The sequence below is a fragment of the Rhinoraja longicauda genome, chromosome 27 (assembly GCF_053455715.1).
Source record: "Rhinoraja longicauda isolate Sanriku21f chromosome 27, sRhiLon1.1, whole genome shotgun sequence".
NCBI lineage: Eukaryota > Metazoa > Chordata > Chondrichthyes > Rajiformes > Arhynchobatidae > Rhinoraja > Rhinoraja longicauda.
The window spans coordinates 1,594,128-1,613,030 of NC_135979.1; the positions used below are offsets into that span (position 1 = coordinate 1,594,128).

At 49.4% G+C, this 18,903-nt stretch overlaps 1 protein-coding gene across 2 annotated transcripts in view; it reads left to right on the plus strand.

Annotated features, from left to right (window-relative positions):
• Positions 1 to 4,896: 4,896 nt before the first annotated feature.
• Positions 4,897 to 18,903, plus strand: part of sesn2 (sestrin 2) — a 52,079-nt gene continuing 38,072 nt past the window's right edge. The window contains exons 1-2 of one of the 2 annotated variants that reach the window (XM_078423028.1): positions 4,897 to 4,974; positions 7,443 to 7,758. In XM_078423028.1, the coding sequence (XP_078279154.1) occupies positions 7,477 to 7,758 (282 nt within the window). In that variant the 5' untranslated portion in view covers positions 4,897 to 4,974; positions 7,443 to 7,476. Of the gene's footprint in view, positions 4,975 to 6,391; positions 6,502 to 7,442; positions 7,759 to 18,903 lie in introns of those variants that run through there. The other variant, XM_078423029.1, reaches the window with a different exon arrangement.

Genomic DNA, 18,903 nt, shown 5'->3' on the forward strand with positions numbered 1-18,903 from the left:
TGTAAGAGTTGGGCCGAAGGGCCTGATTTTTGTGCTGTCTGACTCTGTTCAACTCTAACACCATGGACGAAGAGTAATGGCTGAAAGGAGCAAGCAGTCTTTGAGTAACTCAGTGGGACAGGCAGCATCTCTGGAGAAAAGGAATAGGTGACGTCAGCCCTAAGAGTTATATCTAAATCTCTTTTGAATACTTGATTGAACTCTTAATTGAATCTCGGAGGAAGGATAAAAGCTGGCAGAGAGGAGAGGCAGGACAAAGCGTGGCAGGTATTAGCTGGACTAGGTATTACTGCCCAGCTCAGGTGTTTTACCAGGTTGTATGCAAAGCAAAGCATTTCACCGTAACATGTGGCGATAAAGAGTCATTGAATAATAGTCAGTGGCAATAAAGAGTCAGTGGCAATAAAGCTTTACCTCCCCCTGAAACCCAACAACCAGTCAAATTTAAACAGCCTCTTACACTGCCTTGAGGACATAAAATGTTGGATGGCACAGAACTTCCTCCAATTAAATGAGAGCAAGTCTGAGGTCATCCTATTCGGCCCCCCCCCGACTCCATCAAATCGATAACAGGCAGTCTTGGAAGTCTATCCTGCCTAGTCAAATCGCATGTCAAAAACCTCGGCATGATATTTGACTCTGCATTAAAATTTGATAAGCAAGTCAACGCTGTGGTAAAAGCCAGCTTCTTCCAACTTCGAACCATAGCTAAAATCAAACCTTTCCTCCAATTCGACGACACAGAAAAAATCATTCACGCTTTCATTTCCTCCCGCCTAGACTACTGCAACTCCCTATACACTGGGATCAGCCAATCTTCCCTGTCCCGCCTGCAACTGGTCCAAAACGCCGCAGCGAGACTCCTGACGGGTACCCGTAAAAGGGACCACATCACCCCGATTCTGGCCTCTCTCCACTGGCTCCCCGTACGGTACAGAATCAACTTCAAGCTACTCCTATTCACGTATAAAGCCCTAAATGGACATTCCCCCCCTACATCAAAAATCTTCTAACCCCCCTCTCTAACTCCAGGTCCCTCAGGTCGGCCGACTTGGGGCTACTCACTATCCCGCGGTCTAGGCTTAAGCTCAGGGGTGACCGTGCTTTTGCGGTTGCAGCTCCTAGACTGTGGAACAGCATCCCTCTCCCCATCAGAACTGCCCCCTCCATCGACTCCTTTAAGTCCAGGCTCAAAACCTATTTCTACTCCCTAGCGTTTGAGGCTCATTGAGGAGGCGCTGTGAACTGTTTGCGTGCTACTGTATGTTTCTTTTTTTTTCCCATTGGAACCTAATCAGATGTGCAGCACATTGGTCAACGTGGGTTGTTTTTAAATGTGCTATACAAATAAAATTGACTTGACTTGACTTGACTTGAATTAAATTATTCAAATCTGGTGAACTTGTAGCGACAGGCTGTGTCCACCAGGAGTCAGTGCTGTTCCACTTTGCCACCTCACTCTGCCTCTGAGAAGGTAACTCCGTTACACCTCAAACTGCAGCAGGTCCACAATTGCTACACCTCAGCGTTGCACGTTCTCACATCCCATCGCACTAGGGAGGTTCACCAGGTTAATCCCCGGGATGGCGTGACTGTCATATGAGGAAAGAATGGAAAGACTGGGCTTGTATTCACTGGAGTTTAGAAGGATGAGAGGGGACCTGAAAGAGACGTACAAAATTATAAAAGGACTGGACAAGCTAGATGCAGGAAAAATGTTCCCAATGTTGGGGGAAGTCCAGAACCAGGGGCCACAGACTATGAAATAAAGGCAAGGCCATTTAAAACTGAGGTGAGAAGAAACTTTTTCACCCAGAGAGTTGTGAATCTGTGGAATTCTCTGCCACAGAGGGCAGTGGAGGCCAAATCATTGGATGGATTTAAAAGAGAGTTAGATAGAGCTCTAGGGGCTGGTGGACTGGGCTACATCTACAATGGTGGGGAGTGTGGTGTGTGTGATAGACTGGGCTGTCCTTGTGATTCCATCTCCATCTCTGCACAACTGTTCCCTCTCTCAAACCTTCGCTTTTGCTCTGAGTCCTTTCTTTACATTTTAACCAGCTGAGCTGCAGTACTCATGTGTGGTACGATTTAGACTTTAGACTTCAGGGTACAGCACAGAAACAGGCCATTTGGCCCACCAAGTCCACGCCGACCAGTGATCCCCGCACACTAACACTGTCCTACACACGTTAGGGACCATTTACACTTACACCACGCCAATTAACCCACAAACCTGTACGTCTTTGGAGTGTGGGAGGAAACCGAAGCACCCTCGTGGGTCACAGGAAGAACGTACAAACTCCGTACAGACAGCACCCGTGGTCAGGATCGAACCTGGATCTCTGGGGCTGTGGGGCAGCAGCTCTACCCACTGCGCCACCGTGTTTGATTGGGGAGTGTGCAAGCAATGCTTTTCACTATATCTCGGTACACGTGACAATAATGAACTGATGTCAGTCAGTAGCTTGTTTGTGTAGGAAGCAGATTTGCCGCGAGGAGTTGACATTCCGGTTGCTCTAGAGTTACCTGCTGCGACTATCTGATCCGTCAGGTCTTGCATCAAGTGTGAGTCCCATGGCAGGACAAACAAACCAACGTGAGGCCATGGATAGAGTGGATGTGGAGAGGATGTTTCCACCAGTGGGAGAGTCTAGGACCAGAGGGCACAGTCTCAGAATTAAAGGACGATCCTTTAGGAAAGAGACGAGGAGGAATTTCTCTAGTCAGAGGCTGGTGAATCTGTGGAATTCATTGCCACAGAAGGCTGTGGAGGCCAAGTCAGTGGATATTTTGACGGAGATGGATAGATTCTTGACTAGTACGGATGTCAGGGGTTATGGGGAGAAGGCAGGAGAATGGGGTTGAGAGGGAGAGATAGATCAGCCATGATTGAATGCCGGAGTAGACTTGATGGGCCGAATGGCCTAATTCTGCTCCTATCACCTATGACCTTGTGAACATTCCAGCTCCAAGGCTCTGATATTCTCAACCAACAAAGCAGAATTTACAAATAAAATTAGCCTTGTCCTCGAGGTTACCCCAGTCTGTCTCGCTGGTCAAAGCCGACGATGTGAATAAAGGTCAGAGCAAAAAAAAATTACTCACTTTCTAATATATCTATAATCTAATATAATTCTAATTCACCTCCAGATTCAGGGACAGTTTCTTCCCAGCTGTTATCAGGCAACTGAACCATTCTATCACCAACTGAAGAGCGATCCTGACCTCCCATCTACCTCATTGGAGACCCTCGAGGTCTTTAATGGAACTTTACTGGATTTTCTCTTGCACTAAACATTATTCACGTTATTCCCTTTATCATGTATCTTTATGATGTGGATAGCTCGATCGAAATCATTAATTACATTTACAATTACAATGGCTCGATTGTAATCATGTATTGTCTTTCCGCTGACTGGATAGCACGCAACAAAAGCTTTTCACTGTACCTCAGTACACTCACACACAGGCACTCACACACAGGCACACACACACACACACACATAAAGACTGGAGCGACTAGGCTTGTATACACTGGAATTTAGAAGGATGAGAGGGGATCTTATCGAAACATATAAGATTATTAAGGGGTTGGACACGTTAGAGGCAGGAAACGTTCCCAATGTTGGGGGAGTCCAGAACCAGGGGCCACAGTTTAAGGATAAGGGGTAGGCCATTTAGAACGGAGATGAGGAAAAACTTTTTCAGTCAGAGAGTTGTAAATCTGTGGAATTCCCTGCCTCAGAAGGCAGTGGAGGCCAATTCTCGGAATGCATTCAAGAGAGAGCTAGATAGAGCTCTTAAGGATAGCGGAGTCAGGGGGTATGGGGAGAAGGCAGGAACGGGGTACTGATTGAGAATGATCAGCCATGATCACATTGAATGGTGGTGCTGGCTCGAAGGGCCGAATGGCCTACTCCTGCACCTATTGTCTATTGTCTAAATAAGGGTCTTGTAGCAAAGTGTGGAGTTATGAACAGACTACTTTCCAAATGGGGAGGGAATTCAGAAATCGGAGGTGCAAAGGGCTGAGGAGTGCAGGTGCAGAATTCCAATTTTCAAGTTGAATTGGTAGTAAGGAAGGCAAATTCAAACCTAGCATTTATTTCGAGAGGACTAGAATATAAAAACAGGGATGTAATGCTGAGGCTCTATAAGGCACTGGTCAGGCTGCATTTGGAACATTGTGAGCAGTTTTGGGCACCGCCCCACATCTGAGGAAGGATGTGCTGGCTTTGGAGAGGGTCGAGAGGAGGTTTATGAGAATGATCCCAGGAATAAGTGGGTTAACATACGATGAGCGTTTGACGACACTGGGCCTGTACTCGCTGGAGTTTAGAAGGATGAGGGTGGGGGAACCTCATTGAAACGTACCAAATCATAAACGGCAGGTTCCTGATTAGTAAATGTGTCAAAGGTTATGGGGAGAATGGGGTTAAGACGGAAAAATAGATCAGCCATGATTGAATGGTGGAGTAGACTTGATGGGCTGAATGGCCACATTCCGCTCCGATGTCTTGTGGTCTTGTTCTACTATTTGCTGCGTCCTCTAATTTGTTGTCAAATTATTGTGGAGTGTGCAATAAACAGTGTGACTGGAGCCCCAGTGAGTGACCTTGTTGCATTGCGAACAGTGCTGCAATTAATACTCAAGCACCTTTGGCCTCTTCGCCTTCACAGTTACTTGAATTGGTGCAGCCAGCGCGGGACGGGGCGGCCCCTTTAAGACGGCGGCGGGGGAGGAGGGAGGGAGGGCGGCGCGGTGCGTGCCGGGAGTTGTGGTTCCAGACGGCGGGGCTGCGCGGCCGTCACAGCGCATGCGGGTAAGCGGGCGAACTACAATTCCCAGACGCGCCCGCGGCGGCCGGGCATGCGCAACGGCGTAAAACTGTATCAAAAAAGTTGCATCAGCTGGGGCGGTGAGTTGTTGCAACTTCATGTCCAGCGGCCGAGGATTCCCCACCAGCGCCGGTAACACATGCATCTTGCCTCTACCCCTCACCCCCACCCCCTCTCTCCCCTCTCTCCCCTCTCTCCCCTACCCCCCTCTCTCCCCTACCCCCCTCTCTCCTCCTCCCCCTCTCTCCTCCACCCCTCCCCCCCTCTCCACCCCTCCTCCTCTCTCCTTCTTCCCCTCTGTCCTCCCCCTCTCCTCCGCCCCCCTCTCCACCCCTCCACCTCTCTCCTCCTCCCCCCTCCTCTCCCCCTCCTCCTCTCCCCCTCCTCCTCCCCTCCTCCCCTCCTCCCTCCCCTCCCTCCCCCTCCCCTCCCCTCCTTCCCCCCCTCCTTCCCCCCCTCCTCTCCCTCCCCCCTTCCTCCTCTCCCTCCCCCCTTCCCCCCTCCTCTCCCTCCCCCTCCTCCACCATCTCCCCCTCCCCATCTCCCCCCTCGATCTCTCCCCCTCCCCACATACCCCCTGCCCCTCCCCTATCTCTCTCCCCCTCCCCCTCCTCTTCTCCCCCCCCTCCTCTTCTCCCCCCCTCCCCTCTCCCCCCCTCCCCCTCCCCCTCCTCTCTCCCCCCCTCCCCCTCCCCCTCCTCTCTCCCCCCTCCCCCTCCTCTCTCCCCCTCCTCTCTCCCCCTCCTCTCTCCCCCCCTCCCCCTCCTCTCTCCCCCTCCTCTCTCCCCCCTCCTCTCTCCCCCTCCTCATTCCCCTCCCTCCCCCTTCCTCTCTCCCCCCCTCCCCCCTCCTCTCTCCCCCTCCCTCCCCCTTCCTCTCTCCCCCCCTCCCCCCTCCTCTCTCCCCCCCTCCCCCCTCCCCCTTCCTCTCTCCCCCCTCCCCCCTCCTCTCTCCCCCCCCTCCCCCCTCCTCTCTCCCCCTCCCCCTCCTCTCTCCCCCCTCCCCTTCCTCTCTCCCCCCTCCCCCTCCTCTCTCCCCCTCCTCTCTCCCCCCTCCCCCTCCTCTCTCCCCCCTCCCCCTCCTCTCTCCCCCCTCCCCCTCCTCTCTCCCCCTCCTCTCTCCCCCCTCCCCCTCCTCTCTCCCCCCTCCCTCTCCTCTCTCCCCCCTCCTCTCTCCCCCCTCCCCCTCCTCTCTCCCCCCTCCCCCTCCTCTCTCCCCCCTCCCCCCTCCCCCTCCTCTCTCTCCCCCCTCCTCTCTCCCCCCTCCTCTCTCCCCCCACTCCCTTCTCCCCCCCACTCCCTCCTCCCCCCTCTCCCTCCTCCCCTCTCTCTCCCCCCTCCTCTCTCCCCCCTCCTCTCTCCCCCCCCCCTCTCTCCCTCCCCCCCTCTCACCCCCCCCCCCCCCCCCTTCTCTTACAGTATTTTTTATCTCCTGCCTTAAAGTGGAACGTTTCCGCCAGATTTCAGGTGGATGTTGGCGGCGCAGAGTGTAACTGAGGTGGGGGGTGGGGGGTCTTGTAGCTAAAGCTACAGTGGTAATGCGTCGTTTCTGGCTTTAATGCAGCATCTCAGACCTATCTAAGGCTCTAATACAACTCTTCAGATGTATTGAAGGAGTTTGTGCTCGATTTCTGCCGCATCGTCAGGGTTCTGACGCATTGTAAGGCGTTAATGCAACATTTTAGCATCATGTTTACTGAAGGCGCAATGGAAATCTTACTCGCAGCAGCCGTACGAGCCTGGAAACTAAAGCCCGGTCCGGGTTCAGAAGCAGCCTTCTCCCAACAACCATCAGGCTCTTGAGCCATACAGTGTGGAAGCAGGCCATTCGGCCCAACTTGCCCATGCTGACCAAGATGCCAAGGAGTGTGGAGAAAGGAACTGCAGATGCTGATGTCTATCTTCTGACCAACATGTCCCAGCTACCCCGGCCAAAATGAATAGGAGTAGAATTAGGCCATTCGGTCCATCATGTCTACTCCGCCATTCAATTGTGGCTGATCTATCTCTCCCTCCTAGCCCCATTCTCCTGCCTTCTCCTCATAACCTCTGACACTTGTAGTCCCACCTGCCTGCGTTTGGCCCATACCCCTCCAAACCTTTCCTGTCCATGTAGGGTGTCCAAACTAAACTGCAAACTAGGTACTGCTTTAGGCTGGTACAAATCGAAGATATTTATTCACAAAATGCTGGAGTAACTCAGCAGGTCGGGCAGCATCTCAGGGGAGAAGGAATGGGTGACGTTCCGGGTCCGTCCCCCCCCCCCCCCCCCCCCGACATCAGCCTGAAGAAGGGTCTCGCGACCCGAAACGTCACCCATCCCTTCTCTCCTGAGATGCTGCCTGACCTGCTGAGTTACTCCAGCATTTTGTGAATAAATACTGCTTTAGGTTGCACTATTTATTGCCTTTGGGCTTTCTTGCGGTTACTTGTTTTTTTAAATTATTGAGCTTGTATGTTGTGTTTATTATATAATCTATAGAGTGCAGTGTTTACAACCCATGGCACTGCTGCAAGTACGAATGCCATTGCTCCACTGTTGGTCATTTGCGAGAGTCTTGCGACTTTGGGCAACATTAAGGTTTCTTGTTTGTGCCGCAGTTTCCGATGAGGCCTGGCCGCTGATTGAGCTGCGATGGAGCAGGAGGAGGGCCAGGGTTGCGGTGGAGCTGCACTGGTGCCCCAGGTGCCGGCCGCATACGAGTTGAGGAAATGCGCCGAGCAGCTGCAGAGCCGTCAGCGGGAGCTCAGGGCGGCGGCCATGGACGGCGCTGCACGGGCGGTGCGCGGCTGCCTGGCGCAGGAGGGGGCGCAGGCTGAGCTGCAGCCACTCCTGCTGCTGCTCCTGCGCCTCTCCCGCAGCTGCCCCTTTGCAGACATCCGGGACAGGAGCGCAAGCATCCTGCGGGCCGTGCAGGTGAGTGCATGCACGGGTGCAGACACACACGGGCACCAGGCACAAGCGCTGCATTGGGTGGGTCTTAGCTTCGTATAGGAGCAGAATTAGGCCATTCGGCCCATCTAGTCTACTCCGCCATTCAATCGTGGCTGATCTATCTCTCCTTTCTAACCCCATTCTCCTGCCTTCTCCCCATAACCCCTGACACCCGCACTGATCAAACCTAATGGGTAGTCAAGTCTCAGAGTGGAAAGTAAGGAAGGAATAATGACGTTATATGGACATGGGACTTACCGAATAGTGAGCGGCCTGGATAGAGTGGATGTGGAGAGGATGTTTGCACTCGTGGAAGAGTCTAGGACCAGAGGGCACAGCCTCAGAATTAAAGGACGTTCCTTTAGGAAGGAGATGAGCAGGAATTTATTTAGCAAGAGGGTGGTGAATCTAGAATTCATTACCAAAGACGGCTATGGAGGTCAAGTCAATGGATATTTTTAAAGCGGAGATTGATAGGTTGTTTATTGGTAAGGGTGTCAAAGGTTTAAGGGAAGAAGGCAGGAGAATGGTGTTACATAGAAACATAACAATGAGGAGCAGGAGGCCATTCGGCCCTTCAAGCCAGCATCGCCATTCTATATGGCTGATCATCCAAAATCAGTGCCCGTTCTTGCTTTTTAAGAGCTAAGAGCTATATCTAACTGACGGGAGGGGAAAATAGATCAGTCATGATTGAATGGCGGAGTAGACTCGATGGGACGAATGGTCTAATTCTGCTCCTATGCCTTATGGATGTGATGAGAGGCATTGATCGGGTAGACAGGCAGACCCTTTTACCCCAGGGTGGAAATGTCAAAGACTAGAGGGCGTAGCTTTGAGGTGAGAGGGGGCAAAGTTTGAAGGCAATGTGCGGGGCACAGAGGGTGGTGGGTGCTGGAACGCGCTGCCAGAGGTGGTGGTGGAGTTTTGGATGAGCACATGGATATGGATCGCGTGCAGACACAAAAGAGTTGGTCTTGGCATCATGCTCGGCACAGACATTGTGGGCCGAAGGGCCTGTTCTTGCCTACTGTTCTATATTGTGTTGGTTTTTTAATTTCAAGAATGAACTTTATTCATAATAAGTAAATAAATATAAAGCAACGTTGCAAGTCAAGTCAAGTTTATTTGTCACATGCACATACAAGATGTGCAGTGAAATGAAAGGTCATGCACAGTCCAGCAATAGAGCAATAAAAATAAACAATTTCACACACAATCACAACCAACACAAACAAAAAACAAAGAAACATCCATCACAGTGAGGAGGTGACTGGAGGAGACTCACTGTGATGGAAGGCCATAGCCCACACATTCTAAGTGTCTTTTCATTCAATATTGTTGGTGTCACGTTCATTTCCAGTTGTGCACGATGTCGGTGAGACTGAATTTGGAGTATAGTGTTTAGTTTTGGGCACCCAGTTATAGGAAAGATATCAGTGTGCAGGAAAGAAAACAGCAGATGCTGGTTTAAATCAAAGGTAGACACAAAATAAGGGGTAGGCCATTTAGAACTGAGATGAGGAAAAACGTTTTCAGTCCGAGAGTTGTGAATCTGTGGAATTCTCTGCCTCAGATGGCAGTGGAGGCCAATTCTCTGAATGCATTCAAGAGAGAGCTGGATAGAGCTCTTAAGGATAGCGGAGTCAGTGGGTATGGGGAGAAGGCAGGAACGGGGTACTGATTGAGAATGATCAGCCATGATCACATTGAATGGCGGTGCTGGCTCGAAGGGCCGAATGGCCTCCTCCTGCACCTATTGTCTATTATCTATTGTCTAAAATGCTGGAGTAACTCAGCGGGTCAGGCAGCATCTATGGAGAGAAGGAATGGGTGACGTTTCGGGCCGAGAAGGGTCTCGACCCGAAACGTCACCCATTCCTTCTCTACATTATCCCAGTTTTCGTATCCACTCGAGGCAATTTACAGCGGGCCCTTCAACCTACATACCCGCACATCTTTGGAGTGTGAGAGGAAACCGGAGCACCCGGACAAAACCCACGTGGTCACAGGGAGAACGTACAGACAGCACCTGAGGTCAGGATCGGACCCGGGTCTCGGGCGCTGTGAGGCAATAACTCTAACGCTGCCTTTGATAGATTACGATGAGAATTCAAGTTACTTTGAATTAAATTTTCAACTAACAAAGGGCAGAAAATTGGTGCGAGTTATTTATAGTTGCAAAGTTATGAGTGGCATAAATCAGAAAAAAGAGGTGTTTGTGATCAGAGTAAAATATAAATAATTTGAGACTTTCACTGTGGTGCAGAGGTAGAGTTGTTGCCTCACAGCACTTTCAGCGCCAGAGACCCGGGTTCCATCCCGACTACGGGTGCTGTCCGTACGGAGTTTGCACGTTCTCCCCGTGACCTGCGTGGGTTTTCTCCGAGATCTCCGGTTTCCTCCCACACTCCAAAGACGTCCAGGTTTGGAGGTTAATTGTCTTGGTATAAATATAAATTGTCCCTGGTGTGTGTAGGATAGTGTTAGTGTGCGGGGATCGCTGGGCGGCGCGGACTCTGTGGAACGAAGGACCTGTTTCCGCGCTGTAGCTCTGAACTAAACTTGCAAAAAGGCTGGACAGGTGACATTTATTGTAACTAGGAGGAGGTAGCGTTACTGCCTCATGGCACCACAGACCCGGGTTGGGTCCTGACCTCTGGCGCTGTCTATGTAGAATTTGCATGTTCTCTCTGTGACCACGTGGGTTTTCTCCGGGTGCTCCGGTTTCCCCCCTCAACTCAAAGACATGCGTGTTTATTGGTTAATTGGCCCTCTGTAAATTGCCCCTGGTGTGCAGGGAGTGGATGAGAAAGTGGGAGAACATGAAACTGGTGTGAATGGGTTGTCGATTATTGTGGACTCGGTGGGCCCCCCCCCACACACACCCAGTCAGTCTGAAGAAGGGTCCCAACCCGAAACCGTCACCTTTCCATGTTCTCTATCGATGCTGCCTGACCCCTTGAGTTACTCCATCATTTTGTGTCTCTCTATGTTAAATGATAATAATTTCATATGTCATAGGGGTAGAATTAGGCCATTCTGCCCATCAAGTCTACTCTGCCATTCAATCATGGCTGACCTATCTCTCCCTCCTAACCCCATTCTCCTGCCTTCTCCCCACAATCTCTGACACCCGCACTAATCGAGAATCTGACCATCTCCGCCTTAAAAATGACTTGCCCTCCACAGCTATCTAGTTGCCAGGGGACCTACAGGGAAGAGTTGCCATAACATTATTAAACTTTTATAATGTGTTTGATCGTTTTTACAATGTAGTATGAAGCCAAGGTCTTCAATCTGAATAAGAGGAACTGTGAAGGCCTCAGAGGACCGGTCATGGTGACGCAGCGGTAGAGCTGCTGCCTTACAGCGAATGCAGCGCCGGAGACCCGGGTTTGATCCTGACTACGGGTGCTATCTCTACGGAGTTTGTATGTTCCCCCCGTGACCCGAGTAGTTTTTTTTCTCCAAGATTTTCGGTTTCCTCCCACACTCATATAACACATATAACATATAACATATAACAACTACAGCATGGAAACAGGCCTGTCCGGCCCTACCAGTCCACGCCGACCATTCTCCCTGACCTAGTCTCATCTACCTGCACTCAGACCATAACCCTCTAATCCCCTCCTATCCATATACCTCTCCAATTTACTCTTAAATAATAAAATCGAGCCAGCCTCCACCACTTCCACCGGAAGCCCATTCCATACAGCCACCACCATCTGAGTAAAGAAGTTCCCCCTCATGTTACCCCTAAACCTTTGTCCCTCAATTCTGAAGTTATGTCCCCTTGTTGGAATCTTCCCCACTCTCAAAGGGAAAAGCCTACCCACGTCAACTCTGTCCGTCCCTCTCAAAATTTTAAAAACCTCTATCAAGTCCCCCCTCAACCTTCTACGCTCCAACGAATAAAGACCCAACCTGTTCAACCTCTCTCTGTAGCTTAAGTGCTGAAACCCAGGCAACATTCTAGTAAATCTAGAAGACATGCAGGTTTGTAGGTTAATTGGCCGGGTATAAATGTAAAACTGTCCCTTGTGTGTGTAGGATAGCGTTAGTGTGCGGGGATCGCTGGGCGGCGCGGACCCGGTGGGCCGAAGGGCCTGTTTCTGCGCTGCATCTCTAAACTAAGGAGAGTTGTTTTGTGGTTTACGTGGAAGACGACAGAGGTATGATGGAGGAAAGGCAATGAAGAAACAATGCACAAGAAATTGCAACATAAATATATTCCTTTTAAGACACAAATGCCCAGACGGAAACCTGATTCATCTGTGTCTGATGAAATATAAATATAAAGATAGTATTATGTTCAAGGAAGAGGCTTCTGAAATTGCCAGCAACAGCTGCTTGTCTGAGGATTGAGATCATTGTGGAATTCAGCAAAGTAAATTGATAAAGACTGGCGAGGACTATTTAACAAAAAGTTAAGACACCAAATGCTGGAGTAACTCAGCGGGACAGGCAGCATCTCTGGAGAGAAGGAATGGGTGACGTTTCAGGTCGAGACCCTTCTTCTGCAGAAAGTTTCAGGTTGAAAGTGGTTAATTCTTAAGGACCTGATGATCAATGTATCAGACCTTTGAGAGGTCCAGAGGAGGTTTACGAGAACGATCCCAGGAATGATTGGCCAAGTCAATGGATATTTTTAAGGTAGAGTTGGATAGATTCTTGATTAGTACAGGGTGTGTCGGGTGTTACGGGGAGAAGGCAGGAGAATGGGGTTAGGAGGGAGAGATAGATCAGCCATGATTGAATGGTGGAGTAGACTTGATGGGCCGAATGGCCTAATTATGTTCCTAGAACTTATGAACATGAGAATAAACAGCTAATTTTCAGCTTGGTACCTGGGCTTGGTGGAATGTTGCCGGGGGTGGTCGTTATGCCTCACCTGGTGGCAATCGAGATGAATGTTTAGGTTGAAGGGATTAAATGTCACATTTCTGATAAATGCTAGTAGTGACGTGAGCAAGCGGGGCAAAGTGGTGTCAGATGGTGCGGACAGTGGAAAGTGTGAGCTCGTGCACGAGGGTGCACAGTGGAACACAAGTGTTTGCTACAGGGCAGAATAGTCAACAGAGACCTGGTGCCCATTTACTCCAGTCCCTGAGGCCAACTACAGTACAGCTGGTGACAAGGACGGCAAATCGAATTTAATTGAAAGATGCAACATGGAAATGGCACGGTGGCGCAGCGGTCGAGTTGCCGCCTCACAGCGCCAGAGACCCGGGCTCCATCCTGAGTATGGGCGCTGTCTGTGCGGAGTTTGTACGTTCTACCCGTGACCTGCGTGGGTTTTCTCCGGGTGCTCCGGTTTCTGTCCACACTCCAAAGACGTGCAGGTGTGTAGGTTAAATGGCTTTGGGAATTTGTAACTTGTCCCTGGTGTGTATGCGGGGATCGCTGGTCGTTGTGCAGACTCGGTGGGCCAAAGGGCCTGTTTGCACACTGTATCCTTAAACTAAAATAAACACCTTTTTGAAGTGGGTGTTAAATACGTCACCACTGATGATACCAGCAGCCTGCTGCCACTTGAGTGGGGGACGTTTACTGATTCATTCTGAAGTGTGAAATGACTCTCACAATCAGTTTTATAAATGAAGACAAGTGCCGGAGTAACTCGGCAGCTCAGGTTGCATCCCTGGAATACGTAGGTAGGATAGGGGAAAAGATTTACTGGGAATCTGAGGGGTACCTTTTACACACAAAGGGTGGTGGGTGTGTGGAATGAGCTGCCAGAGGAGGTAGTTGAGGCAGGGACTACCGCAATGTTTAAGAAAGAGTTAGGCAGGTACATGGATAGGACAGGTTTGGAGGGATATGGGCCAAACGCGGGCAGGTGGGACATGTTGGGTGGTGTGGACAAGTTTAGTTTAGAGATACGGCGCGGAAATAGGCCCTTCGGCCCGCCGGGTCCGCGCCGACCAGCGATCCCCGCACATTAACACCATCCTACAAACACTGGGCACAATTTTTTACACGTATGCCAAGCCAGTTAACCTACAAACCTGTACGTCTTTGAAGTTGGGCTGAAGGACCTGTCTCCACTCTATGACTCGACTCTCTATGTTTCGGGTTGGGATTCTTCTTCTGAGATCGTGGACACCTCGTTGCACCATGCCCTTGACCATGACTCTACCGATAAACACCAGGCCATTTATTTTACCAAAGCCAATTAACCGACAAACCGGCACGTCTTTGGAGTGTGGGAGGAAACCGGAGCACCTGGAGAAAACCCACGCAGGTCACGGACAGAACGTACAAACTCCAAACAGACAGCACCCGTAGTCAAGATGGAACCCGGGTCTCTGGCGCTGTGAGGCAGCAGCTCTACCCGCTGCGCCACCGTGCCGCCCCAGCGATTTATTTTGGTTGAAATGTACTTTTTCTCAACTGAATGAGTCACGATGCTCAGAGTTTGGATCCACACCAGCATTTATTGGACTTGACACGCATTCCCTCGACTAATATTTAATTTGAAATATTTCATTTGAGCAACCAAAAAATATTCTTATTGCGTTTACATTTTTTTTAGATTAGCCAGATTTACTATCTCCAGACTCTGTCAGATTTGGGGTCACCTAACAAGGTGCATCCAAGATTCTGCCTTGATCCCCAGGCCACAGTTTAACGATGCAAGCACTGCTGGTAATTCAGGCAGAATTCATCACAACACGGGTAGATTATTAATCTCTATTCACAAAATGCTGGAGTAACTCAGCAGGTCAGGCAGCATCTCGGGAGAGAAGGAATGGGTGACGTTTCGGATCGAGACCCTTCTTCAGTCTGAAGAAGGGTCTCGACCCGAAACGTCACCCATTCCTTCTCTCCCGAGATGCTGCATGACCTGCTGAGTTACTCCAGCATTTTGTGAATAAATACCTTCGATTTGTACCAGCATCTGCAGTTATTTTCTTATACTACTTATTAATCTCTATTGTCTGCTGGACCTTGCTTGCAACTGGGCTGTAGGAATGTCTAAAAGGCCCCCTGCCTTCCCTGGAAGACATCTCCAGCTCTCGGTGCCTCTGCAGGGCCAGGAAAATAATCAAAGACCCCCCTCCCATCCTGGACAGTCCCTGTTCAACCTCCTGCCCTCTGGAAGGCGGTACAGGTGCATCAAAAGCCGGACAAACAGACTCAAGAACAGTTTCTTTCCCTGGGTCATCAGAACTCTAAATTCCTCAAATATTCGCACGACATGAGAAATGCTGTCATCCATTCCACTAATTTCTTTAAAAGTATTTATTACATTTTAAAGTGCAATATTTTCCCAAGTGCAATATTCTAACTAGGTGTGATAAATATATATTCATTTACTACTTTAAGCATTTAAATGACGTATTGGATGTGCTTTTAATTTGTTTGAACTTGTTTTGGTTGCACTGATCAGGAGTAACTCTCCTAATTTTGTTGTATCTCTAAGTACAATGACAATAAAGGCTTATTATTATTATTAAATAGTACAGGTCCACCACCGATCTTCCGGCACCTCCTTTAATCTGGACAAAATTACAAGAGTGCACATGAAAACCCCCCGGAAGTCCCCCTCTCCCTCCCTCTGAGTTGGACCTAACTGAGCAAATGGCAGCAGGATAGTGTTAGCGTGTGGGGATCGCTGGTCGGCGTGGACTCGAAGGGCATTTTTTCCGCGCTGTATCTCTAAAGTCTAAAGTCTAAACTTGGAGCTGGACTTCCCCTACTGCGGTTCAATATTCTGTACCATTGTGCTAATCTTGTGGCTCCAGTTGTTGATTTGTTTGCCAAGTCACAGTCATCTGAAAGACTGCTTTGTTTGTGGGATCTCTGTGCTGTGATAGCCAAACTTTGATAAACGAGGAACTCACCCATAATATTTCCAAGGCAAAGTCCTTCAGTTTAACGGGAGCATTATCCTTCCTTTAATATGGAGGATAAAGATGGCTTGCATCTCTGCTTAGATTCTTGGAAAATTGGTTGGTTTTATTTTGGGAGGGGATTGATGAGGGCAGGGCAGGGGAGTCCTGGAGTAACTCAATGGGTCAGGCAACATCTCTGGAGAAAAGGAATAGGTGACGTTTCCGGTCGAGACTCTTCTTCAAGCCATTCTGTATTCTTTATGGTCTCGACTGAAAGTGTCGGAGAGGGAGACTAGCGATATGAAGAGATCCAAAGAACAAATGAATGAAAGGTATGCAGAGGACAAATCAAAGCCAGTGGTGATGATCTGGGAAAGGTGTTGTTTGCATGGACTTTAGTAAGGCATTAGATAAAGTCCCTCACGGTCGGCTGTTCTAGAAGATTAAGATACACAGGATCCACAGTGACTTAGTTTAATATTTAGTTTAGAGGCACCACGTAGAAGCAACTCCTTTGTCCCACTGAAGCTTTTCACTGTACCTCAGCACACGTGACACTAAACTAAACTAAACACTAGTTCTACATTACCACACTTTCTCCTCCACTCCCTACACACTAGGGGCCATTTTGCAGAGGCTAGTTAACCTACAAAGCTGCACGTCTTTGGGATGTAGGAGGGTCACTTTATTCCCTTTATCCTGTATCTGTACACTGTGGACGGCTCGATTGTAATCGTGCGTTGTCTTTCCGCTGACTGGTTAGCACGCAAACAAAAGCTTTTCACTGTACCTCGGTACACGTGACAATAAACTAAACTCAACTGTGACCGGTGGGAACCCATGTGGTTGCAGGGAGAACGTGCAAACTCCACCGCACAGACAGTACCCGAGGTCGGAATCGAACCAGGGTCTCGGGCACAGTGAGACAACAACTCTACCGCTGCACCACTGTTCTGCCCTTGGTCATCTGCAGCCAGCATTGGTGTTGCAGGGTCTGATGTACTGTGTGCTGTACTGTTCTACGCTGAATGCAGAATGATCTCCAAACCCTTCAGACTGTGACGTGAGTTCCAGAGTAACTCTGCTTGTTCACTCTCTGCCCCCAGGGGTGGGCAGAGTCGGGGTGGGCCTGAGCCTCCAGTCACTGATTTACAGACAGACCAACTGAGGTGTGTGGTCCCTCACCTGAAACACCAACCTGGGGGCTCGGGCAGACAGCCACGAGATGTTGTGCCACTGTTTTGAAAAGGAGCAGGGGAATTATCGCTGGTTCTCTAGCCAATTCTAATCTCTCGATCAACATCACTTGAAAAATCTAATTGTCGTGTCATGACCTCATTTGTTTGTGCTTCTCCATATCGATATGTGTCATTCAGCCCAATGGCTGGGACTTGTTTGAAGACTAACATTGTGCAAGCTGCCTTCATGTTGATAGAGATGGTCACTGATTCTGGCTTAGCTTTCACTGCGTAGCAGAGACCTGTCTGTGATCCAGTACGTGAGGAGCTTTGTTCTCTTCATTGTTTATGAGATCAGAAACAGTGAGGTACTAGGAACTGCAGATGCTGGTTTATAAAAACAATGTGCTGGAGTAACTCAGTTCTGGAGGACATAGACAGGTACAAAGTGCCGGAGTAACTCAGCTGGTCTGGCAGCATCTCTGGAGAAAAATGATGGGTGACATTTCAGGTCTGAACCCTTCTTCAGACTGGGAGAAGGGTGTGAGGATGGGTTCCAACCCGAAATGTCAACCATCTTTTTCTCCACAGATGCTGCCTGACCTGCTGAGTTACTCCAGCACTCTGTGAAACGTCACCTATCCATGTTCTCCACAGATGCTGCCTGACCCACTGAGTTACTCCACCACTTTGAGTCTATCAGCAAAGAACTCAGCAGTGTGAGACCTGCAGTTGATGAAAAAGTGCTCTATATATAAATGTGAGTGGCTGAACAGGATGTGGGACTTGCGAGCAAGGCTAGTATTTAGCATCAATGCCTAATAACCCTTGAGTCACACACCGGGCTGTTTCCGACAGAGTCTGAATGTGTTTCTGGAGTCAAACATCGGTCTGATACACAACCTTAAATGGCGTTGGTGTACCAGGTATGTACTACTTACTGAAGGACCTCACTGCCGGCACTAAGAGAGCATTTCTTATCAATTAAATCAATTTCTAGTTTACTCTCCCCCCACACAATCAGTCTGAAGAACTGTCCCAACGCAAAATGTCACCTATCAATTTCTCCGGGAGATGCCTCGTGACTCGCTGAGTTACTCCAGAGCTTTGTGTTCAATGCAAGATTCCAGCATCTGCAGTTCCTTGCATCTCAGTTTCACTGCGGTACCTGCAGGCATTGTCGTGCAGTGGTGTCAGTGGGCATGCAGGGAAACGGATAAGACTTGCACTAAACTCAGTGTTGTTTCTTCTGCAGTCGGAGAAATGGTCCCGACCAGAAGATGTCTCCCAGTCTGAAGAAGGGGGCCTGGTCCTGAAACGTCACCCATCCTTTTTCTCCAAAGATACTGCCTGGCCCGCTGAATTCCTCCAGTACTTTGTGACTATCTTTGGTATAAACCAGCATCTGCAGTTCCTTCCTGCACTTTGATGGGTGTTTAGTGGAGCGTCGTTATTCAGTTGCAAGAACGGTGAGGTCTGGAGGGAGAGGTGTTGCCGGGAAGCTCAGATGAAGCAAGACTTTGAGCAGTTTTTGCTGTTTTACCAAAAAGTCAGTCTCTGAAGGGTCTCGTATATCTCTCGTTTCCCTTATCCCCTTACCAGTCTGAAGAAGGGTCTCGACCCAAAACGTCACCCATTCCTTCTCTCCAGAGATGCTGCCTGTCCCGCTGAGTTACTCCAGCTTTTTGTGTCTTATCTTCGACTCGTTTGGAGTTGCCTCTGGAACCGGCCAGGGCGGAGAACTGACATTAGTAAACCATTGTCCCAGCTTTGCTGAGCAAGGATTGCTGATAGCAATGCGAGTCAAACATTTCCCAACAACAAGTGATTACCGCATGTTGTGTCAACACTTGGCATTGCATTGGGCATTATTTGATGTGACCTGTTTGCATTGTGGATGATGTTAAAGTATCTCCCCATGGCTCCATTCATTCTCAGTGACCACTCTCTCATCGTTCAATAAACTGCAGCAACTTTAAAACATATAAAATTCTTAAAGGATTGGACAGGTTAGATGCAGGAAAAATGTTTTCCGGTGTTAGGGGAGTCCAGAACCAGAGGTCACACAGTTTAAGAATAAGGGGTAGGCCATTTAGGACTGAGAT